Source organism: Sarcophilus harrisii, chromosome 1, assembly GCF_902635505.1.
Source record: "Sarcophilus harrisii chromosome 1, mSarHar1.11, whole genome shotgun sequence".
Classification (NCBI taxonomy): Eukaryota; Metazoa; Chordata; class Mammalia; order Dasyuromorphia; family Dasyuridae; genus Sarcophilus; species Sarcophilus harrisii.
The window spans coordinates 503814891-503835243 of record NC_045426.1 but is presented as its reverse complement, the minus strand read 5'-3'; the positions used below and the strand labels follow the sequence as shown (position 1 = coordinate 503835243).

The 20353-nt window shown below is 38.0% G+C and overlaps 1 protein-coding gene across 10 annotated transcripts in view; it reads right to left on the bottom strand.

Moving 5' to 3' along the window:
* Positions 1 to 20353, bottom strand: part of MTCL1 (microtubule crosslinking factor 1) — a 158471-nt gene that overhangs the window by 7333 nt on the left and 130785 nt on the right. For all 10 annotated transcript variants that reach the window (XM_031946627.1, XM_031946628.1, XM_031946626.1 and 7 more), the window contains 3 exons: positions 14359 to 14652; positions 10012 to 10043; positions 5261 to 6821 (listed from right to left, as the gene is read on the bottom strand). In XM_031946627.1, the coding sequence (XP_031802487.1) occupies positions 5261 to 6821; positions 10012 to 10043; positions 14359 to 14652 (1887 nt within the window). The remainder of the gene's footprint in view (positions 1 to 5260; positions 6822 to 10011; positions 10044 to 14358; positions 14653 to 20353) is intronic.

Genomic DNA, 20353 nt, shown 5'->3' with positions numbered 1-20353 from the left:
TGAAGCACATTTTTACTGATTCACAAAACTTCTACTCTACTCTTCCTTCTCCTTTTTCTTCTTAAAACCTATGACTAAAAAAATGGACACTTTCCTATGGTGTGCTGTTTCTGCATATCAGGATGAAGCAGCAGAAATAAAAAAGCCAGGATTTGAACCTGGCATCAAATTCTGGCTCCAATAGTTCCTACTTGTGTGATTGTGACCAACTCACTGACTTCTGAAATTTATAAAATGGCGATAATACCTTGCAGGCTTGTTGGGAGAACTTTGTAAACCTTAAAGCACTGTAGGATTATTTTTCTCCCTTTTCTCTGAGAACTGTTGCACTGAAGTTTTGAAGAGTGGACTGTGGTAGTGAATTTAGATATTGTATTAATTCTGTAGCACAGTTTGGGTTGGAAAATGATGTTTTCAAAGGAGACTCTTGTTGATATATTTGTTTGTTTGAACAAATGAAAAAAATGAATGAAGGAAGGGAATTCTGAAAGGAGGTTTCTGAAGGCATATGAACACAATTAAGGCACATACCAGAAATATAACTATGGGAATCACATCATGTATAAAACATATAGGAAGAGTCTGTCAATTTTTTAAGTGCCTACTATATGCCAGGCATTGCTAAGTACAGAGTCCGGAGAAATGCCAAAGGGAGAAAAGTCAGCAAGTGTTGAGGGTGGACTAGATATTTTGTGGGAGGCAGAAAAGTTAATTTTAGGAATTGAAATAATTAATAGAATATAATGTCTAGACATTTCAAAACAGGTGAATAACCTAAAAGAGCTTATTCTGAAGGGACATCAGATATTTAGCCCAAGAAAGCAAAATGTCTAGAATACAAAGTAAAATTTCAAAATTTTTCAGGAAAAAGCTGCTTTATGAGTATAACTATACCTATATATATTTATATGCATGTAAATGTCAAAATAGGGTTAAATATGGTACACTGACTGAAATTTGAAATTAAAGACAACAGTAAATGGGAAGAAAAATTAAAAACATCTTTTATCAAAAGTTCCCTTCAAGCTATTTATGAGTTTCAGAATAACAAATTTAAGATAAAAATATACAAATTATATTTAGAACTTCACAATATATACTTATGGGATCTATGATTCACTATTGTGACCCTTCACTAATGCTGTTTATCTCCATTTAATTCAGTATATATCTTGTACATGTAGTTATTTGCATATTGTTTATTCTATGAGGTAATACTTGAGGATTTTATTATTGTTCAGTTGTGTTGGGTTTTCTTGGCAGAGATTCTGGAGTGGTTTACCATTTCCTTCTCCAGTGGGTTAAGTTATAGAAATTAAGTGATTTGCCCACAATCACTTTATTTCACACAGATAGTGTCTGAAGCCAGATATGAACTCAGGTACTCCTGACTCCAGGTACAACCTTCTATTTACTAAGCCACCCTGTCTGCCCCTTAAGTATAGCTGTTTTCTCTCTTTCTAATGAGAACGCCTGGTACATAAGGCATTGATACTTGATTGACTAATTACTTTTCCAAGCCTTTTTTTGGGGGGAGGAGTGGGGAAGAATTTGCCTCTATGATTTCATTGATATAAGGAATTTTCAGTGAGGATAACTCCTTTTATCAACCCAGATCTACAAGCATTCTGCAGCACAAGAGTATGACTTGGAACAGTGAGAGGTTGGTCTAGGGTAGCACAGCTAATATGTGTCAGAAGTCTTTTCTGACTCAGAGGCCCTTTCTCCACTCCTCCATGCTCTCATAAGTGATATGACGTGATCTGATATGAAAGTGACATTCTGATGCAGAATTTAACTGGATTATTTCTTCTATGAGAGATATAATGCAATCTAACCAAAATCTTCAACAGATTGTGTTATATCTCTCATAGAAGGAATAATCCAATATGGTGACTCCATTAGGCCTTCTCTTCACTATTAGAGTTTCCAAGAACCAATGTGGTCTATTTGTCATGATGATAAATAAGGAAGACCTCCATCTAGGAAAGTATCTTGACTCATTTACTTATAAAACTGATGGGACTGATTAGACCAACAGAGGCAAAAGTGATCCCATATTTGCTAGTACAGGGATACTTGAAGGCTTCAAGAAGGCTCATTAACAAGCCCTTTTTTATTTAGGAGCTTTAATATTGCCAAGAGAAGGAAGAAATAGATATTCATGATCTGGCTAATTACCAGAAACATGGAAGAGATGTAGAAGTATGAGGGAAAATAAGGAAAATTACTGTCATATTTCTAAATTCAGAAGAGCTCTAAATATGCTATTTGGATACTCTAAAAATATCATTGATAACTTGAGTGAGTGTAAGTGGGAGAATGTGGCAATAGAATAAGAAGGGCATATCACTAAAGTTTAGAGAGTGACAATGTAGTTAGTTTGTCTTGAAATCAAAAGGTCCTGGCTTCAAGACCTGCTAAACATGTGAACCTACACCAGTCTCTTAACCTCTCAGTGTCCCACACAAAGCATCTAAGGTTTGAAGCTATAGGACATTAAGCTGAGGAAGTTCCCTAGATCAATGAAACCATAGATTAGAAGTATATAGCTGGAGAAACATCACAAATAGAGGGAAAAACTATCCATGACAGGCATTAGACAAACAGGGCAGAAACTGGAAAAGATAATGGAAGTCTCTTGGCACATGATTTTGGGGCTCTCACCTTCAAACTCTATTAAAGATTTTTTTAAATTGTCTTGATGAGACCCAGAAAAGAAATGGGTGGATTGATGTGAGAGATTCGTAAAGAGTAAATAGAATGAAGAGAGGGGATATTGGAAATAATGAGGATAATAAAACTAACAAGACAGGAAGGATTAGCTAAATGGAAAATTAAGAGTTTTTGTTTGTTTGTTTGTTTGTTTGTTTTTTACAGCTAGAATGAGCAAGCAAATAGTAAGAGGTACTTATTAAGGAATAACCAGAGTGAAAGTGCCAATTTGGTTTTTTAGTTAGCTATATTTTTTTCATCTATACTTATAATTTCCCCCCAATCTACTTGTTTATAAATGGAAATAGCAAATTAGCACTAGAGGCCTGAGAGGGGGAAGATGATTGATCAGGCATGCAGATATACCATCTATGATGAGAACAGGTCAGAAATATTTCATGGACTCAGCAAACTGGTAGTTCACATCTGGATCTTGTACTTGAAAATGGTGATTGGGAGGCCATAGATTCCTGGGAAATGAAGTCACATCCCACCAAGAAGCACCTAGCATTTGTTTGCATTTGGTTATATAAGCAAAGTTCAACTTTAAAGGAGATTATTCATCCTCTCCCAAATTTATTGCTCAGTTAGTTGTAGAATTCAAGATTCATTTTCCCATAAAACAGTACAGATGAAATGACAATTAGACTTTTCAACTTAACCTAACCCAGGGGCTAGCCCCAAACTAAATATGGATATACTTTCTAGATTGTCCTGGAAACTTAATCATTATAGAACAAAGCTTCAGTGGGAAAAATTAGCTGTGACACTTGGCAAAAGGGAAATCTAGGGCCTTAAGGAAATGTCCCCCATCTGCATACCATGATATCTGGGGTAGCCACCCAACCTAGAAAAGAAAGAAAGGTTGTCATAGCAGTTACTATGTGTGAGATGTTTCAAGTCCAGTGGTCAGTTCTCAGAGCTTACCTGTCCTAGGATGCCAAGTATGTAAAATATTAATTTACTTATTCATTCTACATTTATTCAATACTTACTGTGTGGAAGGCACTAGGAATGCAAAAAAAAAAAAACGTCAAATCCCTGCTCTCAAGGAGCTTACATTCTAATAGGGGGTCAATACATGAACACAATTCTAATACAAGTTAGAATGAAATATGTGCACAAGAAAGACCAAACACACAGAGATAAGAGATTGGGGTATGTGTGTAGGGAAAGGTTCCCTACCAGGGATCGGGTAAGGCTTCTCAGAGTACATGGCAACTGAGCCAGGTCATGAAGAAAGGGATGGATTAGAGATGTGGAATTAGTTGTAAAGGGTCAAGATAGTCCTAAGCCTCTAATTCGCTTATTTTATAAATCATCCCATTACACATTGTATAGCAACTCATTCCCTGGAAAAAACTATCAGAGGTTTTATATTTATTACCTGATACCAATCTTACAATAAGATTCTGTTTTATTCCTCTAGCTACAGAAATGAGGATAATAAATTTCTTTTCAAAGATGACATGTGAATATACATCCCAAAGCTGGAATGGTTTTGTGCAAATATAGAATATATGAAAGGAAACAAGACTCCTGAGTGGCAGACAGAATGCGGAACCTTACCTGCATAAGGACTTACACTCTTTGGGAGAAACCCATGAATAGGGGACACTCCAAGAAGGCAGGGGAGAGAGAAAAAAGACTTTGAAATGGTGGCCACGGGTGAGAATCCAGTCCCTTTATTTTCCTGAATTTGTTTGAAATTCTAGAGATTGTTAAGAATGGATCTCCTCTGCATGAAATGATTCTCCCTCTTAGTTTGAGCTGAGATCTTATTTCACCTCTCTGTGGAAGAGCTCATTTGTTCTTGTGTATTTTTTGGTACATTCTAATCTGTTCAACTTCTCTGATTTATTTGCTGTTTTGCTTGGATAAGTGGGTTCACTCAAAATCCATTCTCAATGATGGCATTTTGTGTTATTAAGAAAATCAGGAGTCTAAGAGATTAACCTGTTCAAGGTCACATAGGTAATATAGAGGGATAGGATTAGAATTTAAGCCTTTTTATCCTGGTACCTTCAGAATGAAGAAGAGAGCATTTGATATTCTAGTATACATATTGACAGCAACTTTACAACTTCACCAAATGGAGCCAATTCCAAACACTGAATGATTTGTCATCTTTAAGATCTGTGATGCAAAGAACGGTATCATTTTTGACATACACACTTACCACCAGAAAAAAAGATATATGATGACCCTAAATGAAAGTCCTTAGTAAAATAAGCAGGTATCATTGGTATATGACTAATAGGGCAGCTTGGGTCAATCCATATTTTCATAGGCTCCCACAAGGAAATAATATGACAACTTCTGTTGAATTAGCTCCTGGTTTACCTTTCTCTCAATTACCCTCTTCTCTAAGCCAGACACCTCCCCATCCCACAATTCTCTGTAATTCCCCTTAACTTTTTAAGGCCAAATAATTTTGTGTAGTCCTGAGCTCAAGCTATATCAATCCCTTAGCAGAAAAAAAGCCAAGGGGTAGGAGCTTAGGATACAAAGACAGCGAATCAAGGGAGGGAAAGGTGCTCATTACCTCAATGGACCCTGATTCAGCTTTGATCATTTCTCCCATGTTGCTGTCATTAATAAGACTTGGGGGGCTATAGGCAGCCTGTCTCCTCTCTTCCTTTAAGGCATGCTCCCAGAGTTTCTTGTTCAGGATCCTGGCAGTATTTTCAGTCAGTGTATGGCCGGGAGGAGCAGATAAGTCCTGTCTCACAGGTGTACCTTCCCCCCCTTCTTCTCTGGAGGTTTCGGTGCCAGCCCCACTGGGGCTAGGTGACCTTCCCCGAGAACTTGTGCCAGTTTCCTGACCTGGGCCCAGATCCGGTCGGGGTTCAGCTGAGCGAGATCGGCTGCCAGCTCGGATTCCCTTCTGGAGGGGATCATGTACCACAGGGGTGTGATCAATAATGCTGAACAAGCTGGAGAGTCCATCATTGATGGTAGTATGCACGGGGCTCTCTCTTGTGGTGGTGGAGCGGGCCCAAGCAGATTCACTGTACCCCTTTTGGGGTGTCCCTGGCAGGGTCCTATTATTTGGCTGGTCAGCTTTGGGGAGACTCTTCCTCTGCAGCTTAGGTGAACCATACTTGGGGGAGCAGCAGGAGCGCTCGAATTTGGCCTGCACCTTCTCAATGGCAGGGGCCACCTGCCGGCTCCGGAGGTTCCTGGAGGGGGATGACACAGGGGTGCTGCCACCCCCTGCCTTTGGTGTGAGACACTTGTGGGGACTGCTGGTGATACTTCCACCACGCAGGGTTTCAGTCTGTAGGCCCACATTCATGGTCTGGATGGTCTGGGTCCCTTTGGTCTTGCACCCGTTGGTCTGACAGGCCATATCCTTGAGCTGGGGCTTCGTAGGGCTGGCGTGGACGGCGTTCCTGACAGAGAAGGCAACCTCTTTCATGTCATCACTCATGTTCTTGGACATCTCCAGGCTATGCAGGGAGGGGGAGGGAAAACCCACGGGAGGACAAACGGGGACTTCGGCCGGGTGGAATCCGCCCTCTAAGTTCTCTCTGTGGTGCCCTGGGTGCTCGCAGGGCCACCTGCCAAACGCATGCTCCAGGGAGGTGCCTTTTGCCTCCCCCATGCTCCCTTTGGCTTTGTTCACAGAGAGCAACAAGTCAGGCTCCGCCGGGCTCTTCTCCTCGCCGCCCGCCACCCCCGCGCTATCGAGCCTTCGCACAGCGGGGGGACTATGAAACACGCGCACCCCCATCTTGTCCGCAACGACGTGGCTCTTCAAAGGCTGCTTCTGGCAGTGCTCTGGGCTGGTCGTGGTGTTGGTGGTCATGGTGACGCTTGTGGTGAGGTACCACGATGACCCGGGGACATCGCTCCCTGACCTCCCCCCCTCGGTCCTCTCCGCCCAGGAATCTGGTGGCTTCTCGGCCAACCCATTCCTGTGGCTCTGGGGTGGAGGGTAGTCCCAGTTCTTGTTAAATTCCTCAATGTACTTCAGGTCATCGGGGGACAAGGGAGGAGTGATGTCCTCCTTGGGGTTGGCAGAAGGCATGGCCTTTTCTGGCAGGAAGGGAGAAATGTCCATCAGGCGCTGGAACTCAGACATGGAGGACACTGAAACTGCCCTGAGAAAAGCAGAAAAGAAGAGATCATAAACCCGCCACACAGCCTGCTAGATAAGTTCTGGTGCGGCGAAAGGAAACCGGACCCTTCTCATTCTTTTTGCTCCCCCTTTGCAGAAGGAACTGCCCTTTCCTAAAGAGCACTCTTAATGCTTGTGGCACACTTCCTTGTTTGATGGTGCTTTTCAGGCATCCCAGCTGATCCCACAGGCTGTTTTCATGGGCCCTGGGATAATGCTAGAAATGTTCAGGTGGCTTTGCGTTAGTCGGAACTTAACACAACCGACTCTCCTCTGTGACAAAAGGCAAGATTGCATGGAATATTTTGATTCATAAATAACATCCCTGAATCTCAGTTCAAGCGCGTTTCAGCTTCCCCACCAAGCTAGTCTTGTCTTGTCTACTGACTCCATTCTCGGGTGGAGGTCACAACCAACCACAAAGGTCCCCCAAACTCGTCAGCAAAAAAAAAAAATGACAAGTAGAGGTCCTAACTCCACCTGGTAAATAATCTACAAATATGGCTATTTTATTTGCACTATTTGTAGGAATATCTATGTGTTCCTGCCCACATTGACCCCTGGTCCAAAAGCTCCTTCTTTTTCTGGCCATGCCCATTGTGTACTATGGCTGCCCAATTTTCTAGACTAAAAGAAAACCAAAAAAAAAAATGTTGGTGGCAAAGATATAGAGCATTCTTTCTTCTCTCTGTCCTTCCCCAACATAGATTATTCTGAAAGCACAGACACACACAAAAGAAATGGAAAGTCAGAGCCTGCCCAAGCCTACCCAATTTCTCTTAGGCTTCTACTAGATATATTTAAGGTCTCTTGGTGATTCCCTTAGGGCAAATTGCCTGTCATTGTATGGAACAGAAATGGACAATTAATGACTATGGTGCCAGCCAGACTATGGTATAGTCCTAGCAGCCCTTGGGCTTTCCCTTATATTTACCTTCAGGCAAGTTCATGATGCTTGGAGTGTCATATCTTGTGTATTTGTGGGAAAGGGCAGATGATTGACTTTAGAGTCTACCTGTAATTCTAGAGGAATTTCCTTATCTCTAAAATGAATGAGTTATACAGAATGACCTCAAGTGCCTTCTAGATCTTATTTTCCATGAGTCTATAATTCCCTGGATTCTATGGTTTCAGAAGCATTTCTTAACAGTTTAACCAGAGATTTGAATAGCTTAATTAAAAAATCTCTGATTTGGGATTCACCCTCCCAGGGGAATTGAAATCCCACAGAGATCATTTACCTAAAACTCTTCCTCAACAGGAATGACTGACCATGGCTGCTATGGGAATGACTGATCATGGCTGTTTGGCCCAATTATCTTGCCATGATGTTTTTCCTCTATAATTGTGAAACTTACTCTAAGATTCAATACATAAGGGTAGCCAGCTAACCAAGGTCCTACTAACACACACTTTAGGATTCAAAGCATGACTCACAGTCCCCTAGTTCTCCCCCATGGTTTTTCTCTAAGGAAAAGTGGAAAAAGGATGAAATGACTCTTCCTCCCAAGTACCATTTTATCATTTCACTCTAGACATGAAGGTCAGTGTCTATTTTTGTATCAGTTTGAAGTAATCCACAAACCAGCTAATAAGCACTTGAAGTAATTGATGGCTACTGGTAATCAGTGCTTGAAATGAGAGAGGAAAAGAAGGAAATGGCATGGCTTAATTGACAGGTACAGTCCTTTTAGGCAAGCATGTTGAAAGTTATGAGGAATGAAGCAGCTGAAACCTTGTCATCTGTTCTTCTCGGCTCATCTCTAATTCTACTTCCCAAATACAAGCAATAGGTTCAATACAACATGAATTACTAGAATCCTTTGCCTTCTAAGGAGTTAAAAGTAGTCTTATAGTGGTCTAGCCAAGCCTCAGTCCTTCCCATATTTCATTGAGGTAACAAATACAGATTGCTAAAGTCCTAGTCAGTTAACTTCCTTCTCTCAGAGTTGACATAGAACCATGATGAGGGGTGGTGGTACTGGCAAGGATTAGAGCATGGATAGCTATTGAGGACAGAGGGTAGGGTGAAAGGGGACAGGTGAAAGCTCTAAGGTGGCAAAAATTGTAAGCTTTTCTGTAAGCTTTTCTCCCATGAGAGAAAACAGGAAAGGTTTAAGGCAGGAATTAGCTCCAATTTAAGCACTGAGGGTTGAGACTGCAGTGAGGATGCAGAGGAAGTAAACTATAGGGAAGTGCAGATTTGAGAGAGAATGCAAGGTCAGCAGCAGATGAAATATAGTTTAAAGAGGTACAGGGGCAACAATCCAATGACCTCCAAGGTCCCTTTCAAGCCTATAAGTCTGTGACTCTGAGAGTAGGGGGAAGAAGTAAGGTACCAATAATTGCCGGAATCAAATTTCACAGTAGAATCCAGGATGAGGGCAGCTAGAAATGTCAACATGACCTGACAAAGGCTTTCATTTAGTGCAAAAGCATCTACTTTCATAGAATGAAAGAAAGCATCGGAAGAAAGCTAGAGAGGAACTAGTTAAAAAGAGAATGGGGGAGAAAAACATAGTGGGCAGAAGAAGAACAGTGCTTAAGTTACTTCATAGCCTCACAGGCTTAGAGCTGGAAGGGACCTTAGAGACGAAGTCTCACCCTCTCATTTGGCAAATGAGGAAAATCAGAGCCAAAGAGGTTGATTCATTTGTCCAAAGTCAAAGAAGCGGTAAGATGCAAAGCCAGGATTTGAACCCAGGTCCTCTTCCTCTGATTTAAGTGAAAATAAATCCAGTGCTCATTCCAGTGTACCATGGCCACTATTTTGTTTATGATTTCCTCAAGAGAGATGACCAGTAATCCTTAAAATAAAAAACTTTTCATACAGGATTTTAACTGGATGAAACATCTTGCAGCAGACAGTTCCTTAAACTTTATGTTGAGAAGGAACACACTACTGTGAATTTAACTTTCATACATATAAAATACAGCACAGTTTAGGTAAATTCCAAACCAAAGGCCAATCCTTGATGTAACCATGTTTGATCTTTTAGTTATTTGTGATCAATGACATCATATAAATGAAACACAACAAAACCTGATCACATCCGTATATTCAAAATCATGAAAAGGGGACCTTTAGGCTATTACAAAAGGGGTGAATTGCATCATCACTAAGAAATTCAGTTCAGGCCTACTTTAGCTAATGTGATTTTCATTCACCTTACCTTTGAAGATTTCCTTTGTAGTTATCTTCTTCCTGTAAGAAAAACAAAACAAAACAAAACAAAAAAGATAAATCCCATTTTGACTGCTTCATTGTTTGGCTGCTTTTCTCATGAGAAAATACCTCATAAATAAAGTAGAGAGATTGGGTATAGGAGGCTACAGGTATGGAATGCTGAATGCATTTTCAGATAAGGTTCTTTGTACTTTTAGGTTTTGTTAGTTGTAGTGAGTAATTGTTAGGTAATTGTTTTATTTTATCTAAAGATAGTTCTTACAGGGTGAGGACAATTTAAAAATGTATTAAAAATAAAACATCAATAATAATTTAAATGAAAATACGTCTTAAATATCACATGGCAGGAAATAGGGGACAAAATATATTTTAGGAGGAAGGTGATGGCCAGAGAACTGCAGAGAAACATTGTGATCTAGACATCACAGACTCTAAGAGATTGATATGGCAAGAATGTAGGTGATAATATGATAAAGACTAGTAGGAGAAGCTGACTGGAACAACAGTCATAGAGAAAGTTAGCTCTTCTATGCTCCTTTTAAGGGGTCTAATAACAATACCATATATTATCATGGCATTTTATAGTTTTTAAAGAGGCAGGGAATAAAGTACTGGGCCTGGAGTCAGGAATTTACCTGAATTTAAATCTGGTTTCGGACACTTACTAGCTATATGATTCAGAGAAAGTTACTTAAAATGTATTTAAAATGGGGTTAATAATAGCACCCATCTCCCAAGTTTTTTGTGAGGATAAAGGGGATAATATTGGTAATATCTGTAAAAATGCTATCTATTATTATTTTTGAACCTCAGTTTTCTTAATTGTAAAACATAAATAGTAAAACCTATAGTACATATAGAATATTGTTGTGAGATTCAAATAAGATGATATGATTTAAGCATTTTAAAAAGTCTAACAGACCATATGAATATCATCAATTATTATTAGCCACATTTTCCATAAACTTTGGGTTCAACTGAAATTTCTTTTCAAGGGCTATCCTTAGAATTCCAAACTTCATTCAGGGCTTAACTCAAAGTGCTAATACCTACATAAGATTTCTCAATTTCCTCCAATAGTTGGTACCCTCTCCCCCATATTACCTTTATTTACTTTGCCCACATTTTCTCTTTCAGTAATTTATTCTAAAAAACTATAATCTCTTTAGAGTTGATGCTTCCTTCAATAGTGAAAATTAATAACCCACATACATCTTCCCTTCCTGTGGGGCCCTTTACCAAGCCCTTCACAGAGTAAGCAGGAAGGTTGAACTCTATACATGGAGGACCATTCTTTAGATTTCTGGGCTGTATGACTGGCTGTCCATAGGCCTTGATCTCCTACACTGCTGATCAGGAATTCAATTATTCCTCCAACACACCATTTCCCTACATTCCAACAAAGGCACTGTGACATTCACTCAATGGGTTCCATTAAATGTGTAGGAGGCTGCCTGACAGATGAAGCAGCTGTTATAATGCTTCCCTAGTAACAATTTCTTTAATCCATCCTATATTCAATGTCTCAACTGCTTGAGCGAAAGGTATAACTAGGAGAATTCAAGCAATTCAGTTTTAAGAACATTTCAGAATATAGTGGGACTCAATCTATTTAGTCCAAGTATCATAATTTCTAAATTCAAAAATCTTCCCTCTTCCCCTGTTTTCTGATACAACACCTATGAAACACAAGGCACACTGGCACCATTCTGTCCCAAGAGGATAAATATAGAATTTAATTCAAATAGCTACTTTAGTTTTCTGAGGGTTGAATCATTTCTTACTTACGTAATACAACAATTTTTAAAAATGTGTTATTATCTAGTGACATTTTCTTATACTCTGTGTGAAGACTTTTTAAAAGCATTTTTTTCTTTCAGTTAATAGATTTCTGTGATTTAAAGACTATGGATTTCCTAGCTCTTTCCCTCCTTTTCTGAAATTTCCTGAGCACATTCATATTTAGAAACAATTCGATTCATCATTTATTAAGTACTACCTGTGGTATTATGAAGAGAAAGGGATGGATGTGACATATGGAGCAACTGATTGGATGGGGGGAGGGGTTGGGGAAAAAAAGAGTCAAAAGATTAATTCTGATTGGTGATTCTTGATGATTTGAGGAAGCTTTATGAATAATCCCAATTCTAAATGACATAGATATAGCTACTTTTAAATTTGCCAGTCAAAAATAAAATCTCATTACTATCTGTCCTTTTTCTTTTTCTTTTCAACCTTTCCCTGTTTTTTCCATGCTGCCCATGAACAAGCCCATATCTCCTTTATCCTTAAAGAAAAACCCCAAATCCTACTATCCCCACTAGACAGCATTCTAAATCTCCCCTTCATCAATAAACATTTTAAGAAAGTGACTTGATGCCTTCACTTCCTATCCTCCTTCCTAAAGAATCTACAATCTGACTTCTGACCATTCAACAGAAACTGCTCTCTCCAAGGTTACTAGATCTAATGGCCATTTCTCAATCCTCATCCTTTCTGACCTCTCTGGAAGGAAGGAAGAAAACAAACATTTATTAAGTGTTTACTTTATAAGTGTGCTTACTTGTTCCTCCCAACTCTAGGAGATAGTGCTATAATTATCCCTCTATTATAGTTGAGGAAACTGAGGCACACGAAAAGTACAATTTGGTATAAAAGATTCCTGGAATTCTGGATTTTCTTGATAGTCAATGACAGAGTTTATAAATGAGGTCCTCTCTAGGACTAGCAAAGCACTTTGTAAACTTTAAACTTCTATAGAAGCATGAGCTAGGAGTAGTAGCTGCCATTGTCATTGTCTTGGAGGTTCTATACTTTAAAAAAAAGCTACCCAGGTTGTCCTGTGCCTCTTAGTGAAGGTCTCTTTAACCACTGTGTTCATCTGAGAATAATACTGAGTTGGACTAGACTTCAAGATTTCATTGGACTAAAGGAGAACTTGAAACATCTTCCTTAAATGTAATTCCATAGAATTAGAGATCTAAGATATTCCTCATTCCTAGCACAATCTAATTTCTATTCCTATTCCTGTGAATGAGTAGGTATTAAGGAAAATTATGAATTTTCAGGAACTTATAAGGAAATGAGTACTCTCAAAGCCAAATGAAGGCAGATTTAACTTTCATTTGCATTTGATTACTGATGTGCTAATTTGGGAGTACCAGAACATTTCATTTTCATTCTTTTTCAGTTCTTTTAACTTGTCTCTCAAGATTTCATATCTTCTCTAAGGATTCATGCAATTCTAGAATCTTAGAACTGGAAGGGACTTCAAGCTTTTAGTTTAACATAAAACTGGATAAGGATCTTTTTTTATATCACATCAACAAGTGATTATTTCTACCAAACCCTCCAAGGGATAGGAAACTCACTTTTTTTTTTGAGGAAGCCCATTTTGTTATGGGACAGCTTTCATTGTGAACACTTTTTTCTATAGAATTTGGAGTTCAAGGAGACATTGAGAATCATCTAATTCAACTGTCTTAATTTACATATCAGGAAAATGAAGCCTAAAAGAGGCCAATTACATTAATCTAATTTTCCTCCACTGTGTGCTTTTTGCTTTTCTTTTGTAATTCTTGTCACTCCTGAGGTTACAGAGTAATAACACTTAATATTTAAATAGCCTTTTAAAGTTAGCAAAGTGCTTAACACATATCTTATTTGATTACAATTGTGTGAAATAGATATAATTATTCCCATTTTTAAGATGAGGAAATTGAAGCAAAATGATTTGTTTTGAGTCACATAGCTAGTAATATCTGAGGCAGGATGAACTCAGATTTTTCCTAACCCTACAAAGAACATTTTATTCACTATAAGATGCCTCACTAGTACATTAAGAGCAGACCCAGGTCTCTCCATTCTCAGTATAGCATACTTTCTTTTACATCATGTGGTCTCATATGGATGGATAAAATATGTTTTTCTCTAATCAGAGCTCTGCATTAAGGTCTGGGTTATTTGAATAGCTCTTATCTAGACTTAAAAATCTAGACAGCTTTGTTGTGTACTAAAGATTAGAACTGGTTCCACTGACAACAGTGATGAATATGGTGTCTGTTCTCATAAAGGACTTCACCTTTCATAGAAAATAAAATGGATTTATCTGGGAAAAAAATGAATATTGAAGATGTTGGCAGGGATAAAAATATGGGCAGGAATGATGACATGGAAATAGAAACACCTATTCTCTTGTCTTAGTATCCTTTTTCTTTCATTTATCTTTTGTCTTGATACTTTCTCCTGTGGAAAAGGACCAAGTTCCATTATTGCTTAATTAGAACTACTTCATTAGAAAGCAATTAAAAAATAGAGAGAATATAAGGATTACTTCATGCAGGCAAGTGATAAACTTCTCTCGTCCCCCTTTCCGAGGCTGAGGGTCATCGGGCTCATCATCCAAAGCCAATGCATCCAAGAAGATGTTCTCAGTGGCAGAGCATCGGTCAGTCTGCTTCAATTTCGACAGCGTCTGATCTTCAAACTGCATTGGGTCTGGATCAGAGTAAGACCAGTTTCCCATTGAACGATGATGACTCCCTTGGTTGGAATATACACGGACGCTGACTTCTTTTGAGTCCCTAAAGAAACTGTCATTTCCAAGGTAGCTCATTCCATCCTGTAGCTTAAAATGTAAAGAAGAAAAAGTTAGTACAGATTGCTTTGTAGTAGATTTTCTCTTTCTCACAACTGGGGATTTTATTTGGACTGATTCCAGAAACGTTAGGACACTATAATAGTCTTCCCCTTCTCTCCTATCCATTCTCCATTCCAACTCTTCCCCATTGGATGCCAAACTTATATTATTTATTATAAAGAACTGATGGTGTCTGAGTATAGATTGAAACACTTTTCACTTGTTTGTAGTTTTTTTTTCCTTTTATTCTGTTTCTTCTTTCACAAATATGGGAGTATGTTTTATATGACTGAACATATGTAACCTATATCAAATTGCTTACCATCTTAGGGATGAGTGAGAAAATTTGGAACTCAAAATTTTATTAAAAAACGAATACTAAAAGTCACCTTTACATGTAATTGGAAAAATAAAATTCATCTGATACAACAATTTGATTTGCATTTCTGTTACACCTTCATTTATGAGAACACTCTACTTCTTTTTTTTGTTTGTTTATGTCAATAAGTTTTGAAAGCTTGTACAAATAACTCAGGTCACCTTGTTTTGATGCTTAAGAGACAAAACTGAAAGATTTTTTTAAAGGAAAATTTGGGTGATTGTCAACTCTTTATTATTCAATGCTAAAGTCAGGTAATAGAGACACTGTCAATCTCAGGACTCTGGAAGTTTAAAAAAATCATACCTAATAAAGCTTAGAACAAGTCTATTTATTCTCCCTAATTATATTTAATTGAAATAAATGCTAAAAAGCAGGGAGCCATAGTGATAGACAACTGGCTCTGGTCTTAGGGAAGATCTGTGTTGACACATACTGTGTGACCCTGGGTAAAACTCAGTGCCCCATACATTATCAGATTGTAAGTTGCAAAGAAGGTGCTGCAGGTCCAATACAAAAAGAAATTAAATGCTAAAATAGAGAGCTAATGATCCAAGAAAGACTTTAATTGAGGACACTGCTTGAAAAAGCAACAACCTAAATATATCAGAACTAAGACTTCCAAATGAGTGCAAAAGGGTCACCTACTTATTCTAATGATATTGCCATCACTTTTGGAATTTCTTTTTGGAACTGCCTGAGGGTCAGTAAGACACAGAAGAGGAACCTTGATCTCAATACCTAGAGTAAGTTACACCTTGGTTTTGGCCCAAGATCTACCTACCTTCTTCACTATATTTGACTCTGAATGATTTTGGGATATTTTAAAAAATCAAATGCATCTTTAAAAGATGAAGTCTCCTATCCTAACGATATTTGAAAGAATGTAATGCAGTTTCCAAGGCAGCATTCCCCAAGTAATTTGAATAGAATCCTCACTGAACTCATTTCTTGTACCAGGTTCTGGGGAGATGTCTGGATGTAGAGTCTGAGGCCCTAGTTCTGATGCTTACTCCTGTGTGATCCTGAGTAAATTACTTAATCTCTTGTTTTAGTTTCCTCAACTGTAAACTGAGGGGATTGGATTTATGACATTAAAGGTCCTTTCCATTTAAAAATCTATATTCTTATTATTCTATGATAACAATTATTTTGAAGGGGATATGACTCACTTGCTGGTATGCTTTTCCAAATAGTTTGTCTTCTGCTTTTATACTCACATCTGACAAAGATGACCTGATTCCTCATTTGTCATCACATTTCTTTTTAGCATTCTTCCTGTCATATATTTAGAGTTTGTGACTTAACTAATGCAACATCTTCATTTTATAGATGAGAAAGCTAAAGACCAGAGGTGTGAAGTGTTATTTGTCCATAGATAAAAATTTTATTGTTGAGTAATTTCAGTCATATCTAATTTTCCATTACTCTATTTGGGCTTTTATTGGCAAAGATAATGAAGTGGTTTGCCATTTCTCTTACAGCTCATTTTACAGATGATGAAACTGAGGCAAGTAGGGTTAAGTGACTTACCCAGGATCACCCAAGTAGTAAATGTCTGAGGCCAGATTTATACTTAGGAAATTGAGTCTTCTGCCTCCAGGTCTGGCACTCTATTCACTACCTCACCTACCTGTCTTAAATATACATTTACAAATAGGAGAGCTGGGATTCGAATCCATGTCTTTTTCATTCTAATTTCTAATCTATCACATCTTGCCACATCATGCTACCTCTTACCTTAGGCCCACCTGGAATTCATTTTAACTTTGAGCATGTGGTCAAACACTATTTCCATGGCTGCTCTCTATTGCTTATTGCTTTGGTCCATGCAGCCATTAAGAGGTTTAAGCAAGGGAAAATGTACCAGCATCAAACAAATAACTGAAAAAATAGGTGGAGAACTTGCTCCTAATGAAGCTTTGTTTCATTAGAAAACTTCATAAGGTTTGCTGACATTTTACTTTTGTAATTTTTGTTGTCATTGCCTTTTTCTATTAGTATTTATGCATGAACAAACACTAGACCTAAGGATATTTTTACTTAACTACTTTTAATGAGTTCTTTATTGGCTGACAAATTCAAAAATTCTATTGGGTTGACTGCTTTTTTTTAATAAGCAAAATATTTAAAGGACTAAATGACATTTAGACCTGACTCAAAGGCAAGGAAGAATAATGATTTTCAGTCATCAAATATTGAGATGCTGCCAGGGAGTTCTAACACAATTCCTTTGGAGCAAATTGAGATTGTGCATTTTTCACAAACTTAACTGTGTTTCCTAGTGTGGACAGCTTGTGTGTGAGGACAACCCATGTAAAGCCATACAGCATTAGACAGACTTTTCTGAGGAAGGTGGAATTTTTGGTCCAACCCCAAATTTGAGATAGAGAAAGGCATTAAGGACTCTATCCATTGATAAAGTATTGGCCCAAGAAGACCAAGACTCCTATCTCTGATATAAATTGGCCATGATGGGTCACTTTCACTCAGTGCCTCTGACATGTCTCTCTAAGATATAATAAGTTGGAGAGCAGGTATCAATATGTGAAAGGTTTCCTGTTACAGTAAAATTACATAAATTGCTATTTAAATGTGATTTACTATTTTCTTTGTTATTAATATTGAAAACAAAGGATATTACTACTCTTCTTCTCCCCTATCTCTCAATCTTTCCTAATGCTATTCACTAGCTGTGTAACTCTGGATAGTCATTTCAAGCTTTGTGTACTGTGGTTTCCCCATTTGCAAAATGAGGTGATTAAATATATTGATATATGAGACCTTTCAGCCATAACAATCTCTGAGTTGTTTCAGCTTATTTGCAAGCACACAGGCTTTAGGAGTAGGCTACTGATTTAACTTTTATTTCTATTTGCTGTCCTTTCCTTTTGTTCTTTCCCTTTACTTTCAGTGTATCAACGCAGTGATGTTCCCACTGCCCTTTTAAAAATTCAATTCGATCCAAAAAATTAGTAAAATACCTACTGAGTGCTAGTCTGGAAAAGTCACAAAATTTAGATAAGATACAGTCCTTGACCCTACTGCAGCTTAAGATCTGGCAAGTTAATAACACATAAGCACAGATAACTATTTTGCAATAAAAGATACAGCATAATGTAATGGGAAAAAAGCTAGCTTTAGAGTCAGGAATACCAAGATTAAAATTCTGTCCCCAACACATATTCTTTGACCTTGGATAGTAACTTAACTTCTCAGTGTCCTAGGCACCTCTCTTTAGACTAAGTTGGAGAGCAGGAAAAGAGAAAATAACTCACTTCCAGTAATTTATACAGGTCCAATAAGAAATCCAAACATGGCAATATAGTAGAAATGGGGTAGGAATAGGGAGAACAGGAGAGATGATATGGAATTAAGATAGGCAGGCTTTGGTGGCTGATTAAAAATAAGAGGTGTGAAGAACAGTGAGAAGCACTTCTTAACAAAATTTTAAAATAACGACAAAAACCTCCCCCCCAAAAGGCAGAAATTTTTAGTAAGTGAATGCAGATCAAGAGGTCTCATGAGTATTTTTAAGCTGTCAGGGGAAAGAACTAAAAAGAACACATAGAAGAATTGATAGTCTTGAGTGAGAGGGTAGGGAAATATTATAGGAAGAAAAAACTGATAATTTGTCTTGATAGACACGTAAAGTATAATATAAAGTAAATACTTCCCTGCATTGAGGAACATCAATCTGGATTTGTAGAGGATCTACAAAAGTGGGAGTCAGTTCTGGTCAAAGTTTTGGGTCAATCTTAATCAGTTTTTGTAATAAAGCAGCACTGTGATTTGAACGACTATCAGATTGACCAGATCACTGAAAATTTGAAAAGCCCTGGGTTTGTGGACATCTCTTGCTCTAGAAAAGCATATGGTGCTACATGACTGGAATACCAGTCCATAGGACAATCGGATCAGAGATTTAAAGCTGGGAGGACCTGAGAAGCCATGTGATCCAACCACTTCACTTTACAGATGAAGAATTTCAGATCCAGAAGGGTTAAGGGATTTGCTGAAAGTCACACAGGTGGTAAATGACAGTAAATTCCATTTAAAAAATACAGCACAGTCAGTCACTTTACAGTACGCCCCAAGTATAATTGGGAAAATATTCAACAACTCTAAATAGGAGCCTGGCTTTATCTCCCATTGGTTTTGCCTCCAATTGCTGGTTTTGACCTAGCAATATGTTGACTGGAGGTCTATGTTAGGACCTACAGAAAAGGTGGTTCTGGTACTGGACTCTGACTCTATCCTGTCTGGATTTTAGTAATAGAATTGGGGAGCACAGGGCAACTTTCACTTGAACTGGCACCTTTTCTGGCTTCTCAAAATCGACTACAGTAATGCTAGCTGGTCAGAGCTACTGCTAAAGTCAAGTTAGAGTATCTCCCTTAGAAGGAGATTGACTTTTGGTGATGACAATGGCACCTCATTATTTCAAAGGCACTTTAAGATTTACAAAGTGCTTTTTTTAAAACCACATCTTTCTGGGGTAGGTAGTGCAAATATTATTTTACCTGTTTTATAGATAAGGAAACTGAGGTTCATAGAGGCAGCATGAATTGTCTTATGATTACTCCCCAGGGAGTGAGTTCTTGGAAAAATCAAAGCCAGGTATTGAATTTCTGATTCTAAGTGCAATTCTCTTATTTCTAGAGCAGAGTTGTATAAAGTAGGAATCTCTGGGGGGTGTCTGAGACCCTTTCAGGGAGTTCATGAGGTCAAAACATTTTTAATAATACTTTTAAGATGTCTTCATGTAGCAATTTTTTTGTGGAGTTGTTTCAGTCATGTCCAATTCTTTGTGTCCATATTTTAGAGTTTTCTTGGCAAAGATATTGGAGTGGTTTGCCAATTCTTCTCCAGCTCATTTTACAGATGAGGAAACTGAAGAAACAGGGTTAAGTAACTTGCTCAGGGTAACAGCTATAAGGGAAGCCAAATTTGAATTCAGGAAGATGTCTTCTTGACTCTAAGACCAGTGTTCCATCCACCACTGGATAGCTGTGCCTAATATAGCAAATATTGATAGACATCACCAGCATGGTGATGCTGGAGTTAGTTCATACCAGCCTATAAAAGTCAATTGTTAAAAATTCTACTGTGATAATTTACATCTTAGAAATTGTCAAATGATACAAATCAGGATTTAATTTATGTTTGATTGACCTTCTAATCTTAAGAAAGTTCTGGAGAAAGCGTGAATAATGCAAATTAAATTTAAAAGTGTGTCATGTATACATTTCCCCCCAGAAAGCTAATTGTTAAACATTATCAGAACAACCCTGGATGTAATTCATATAA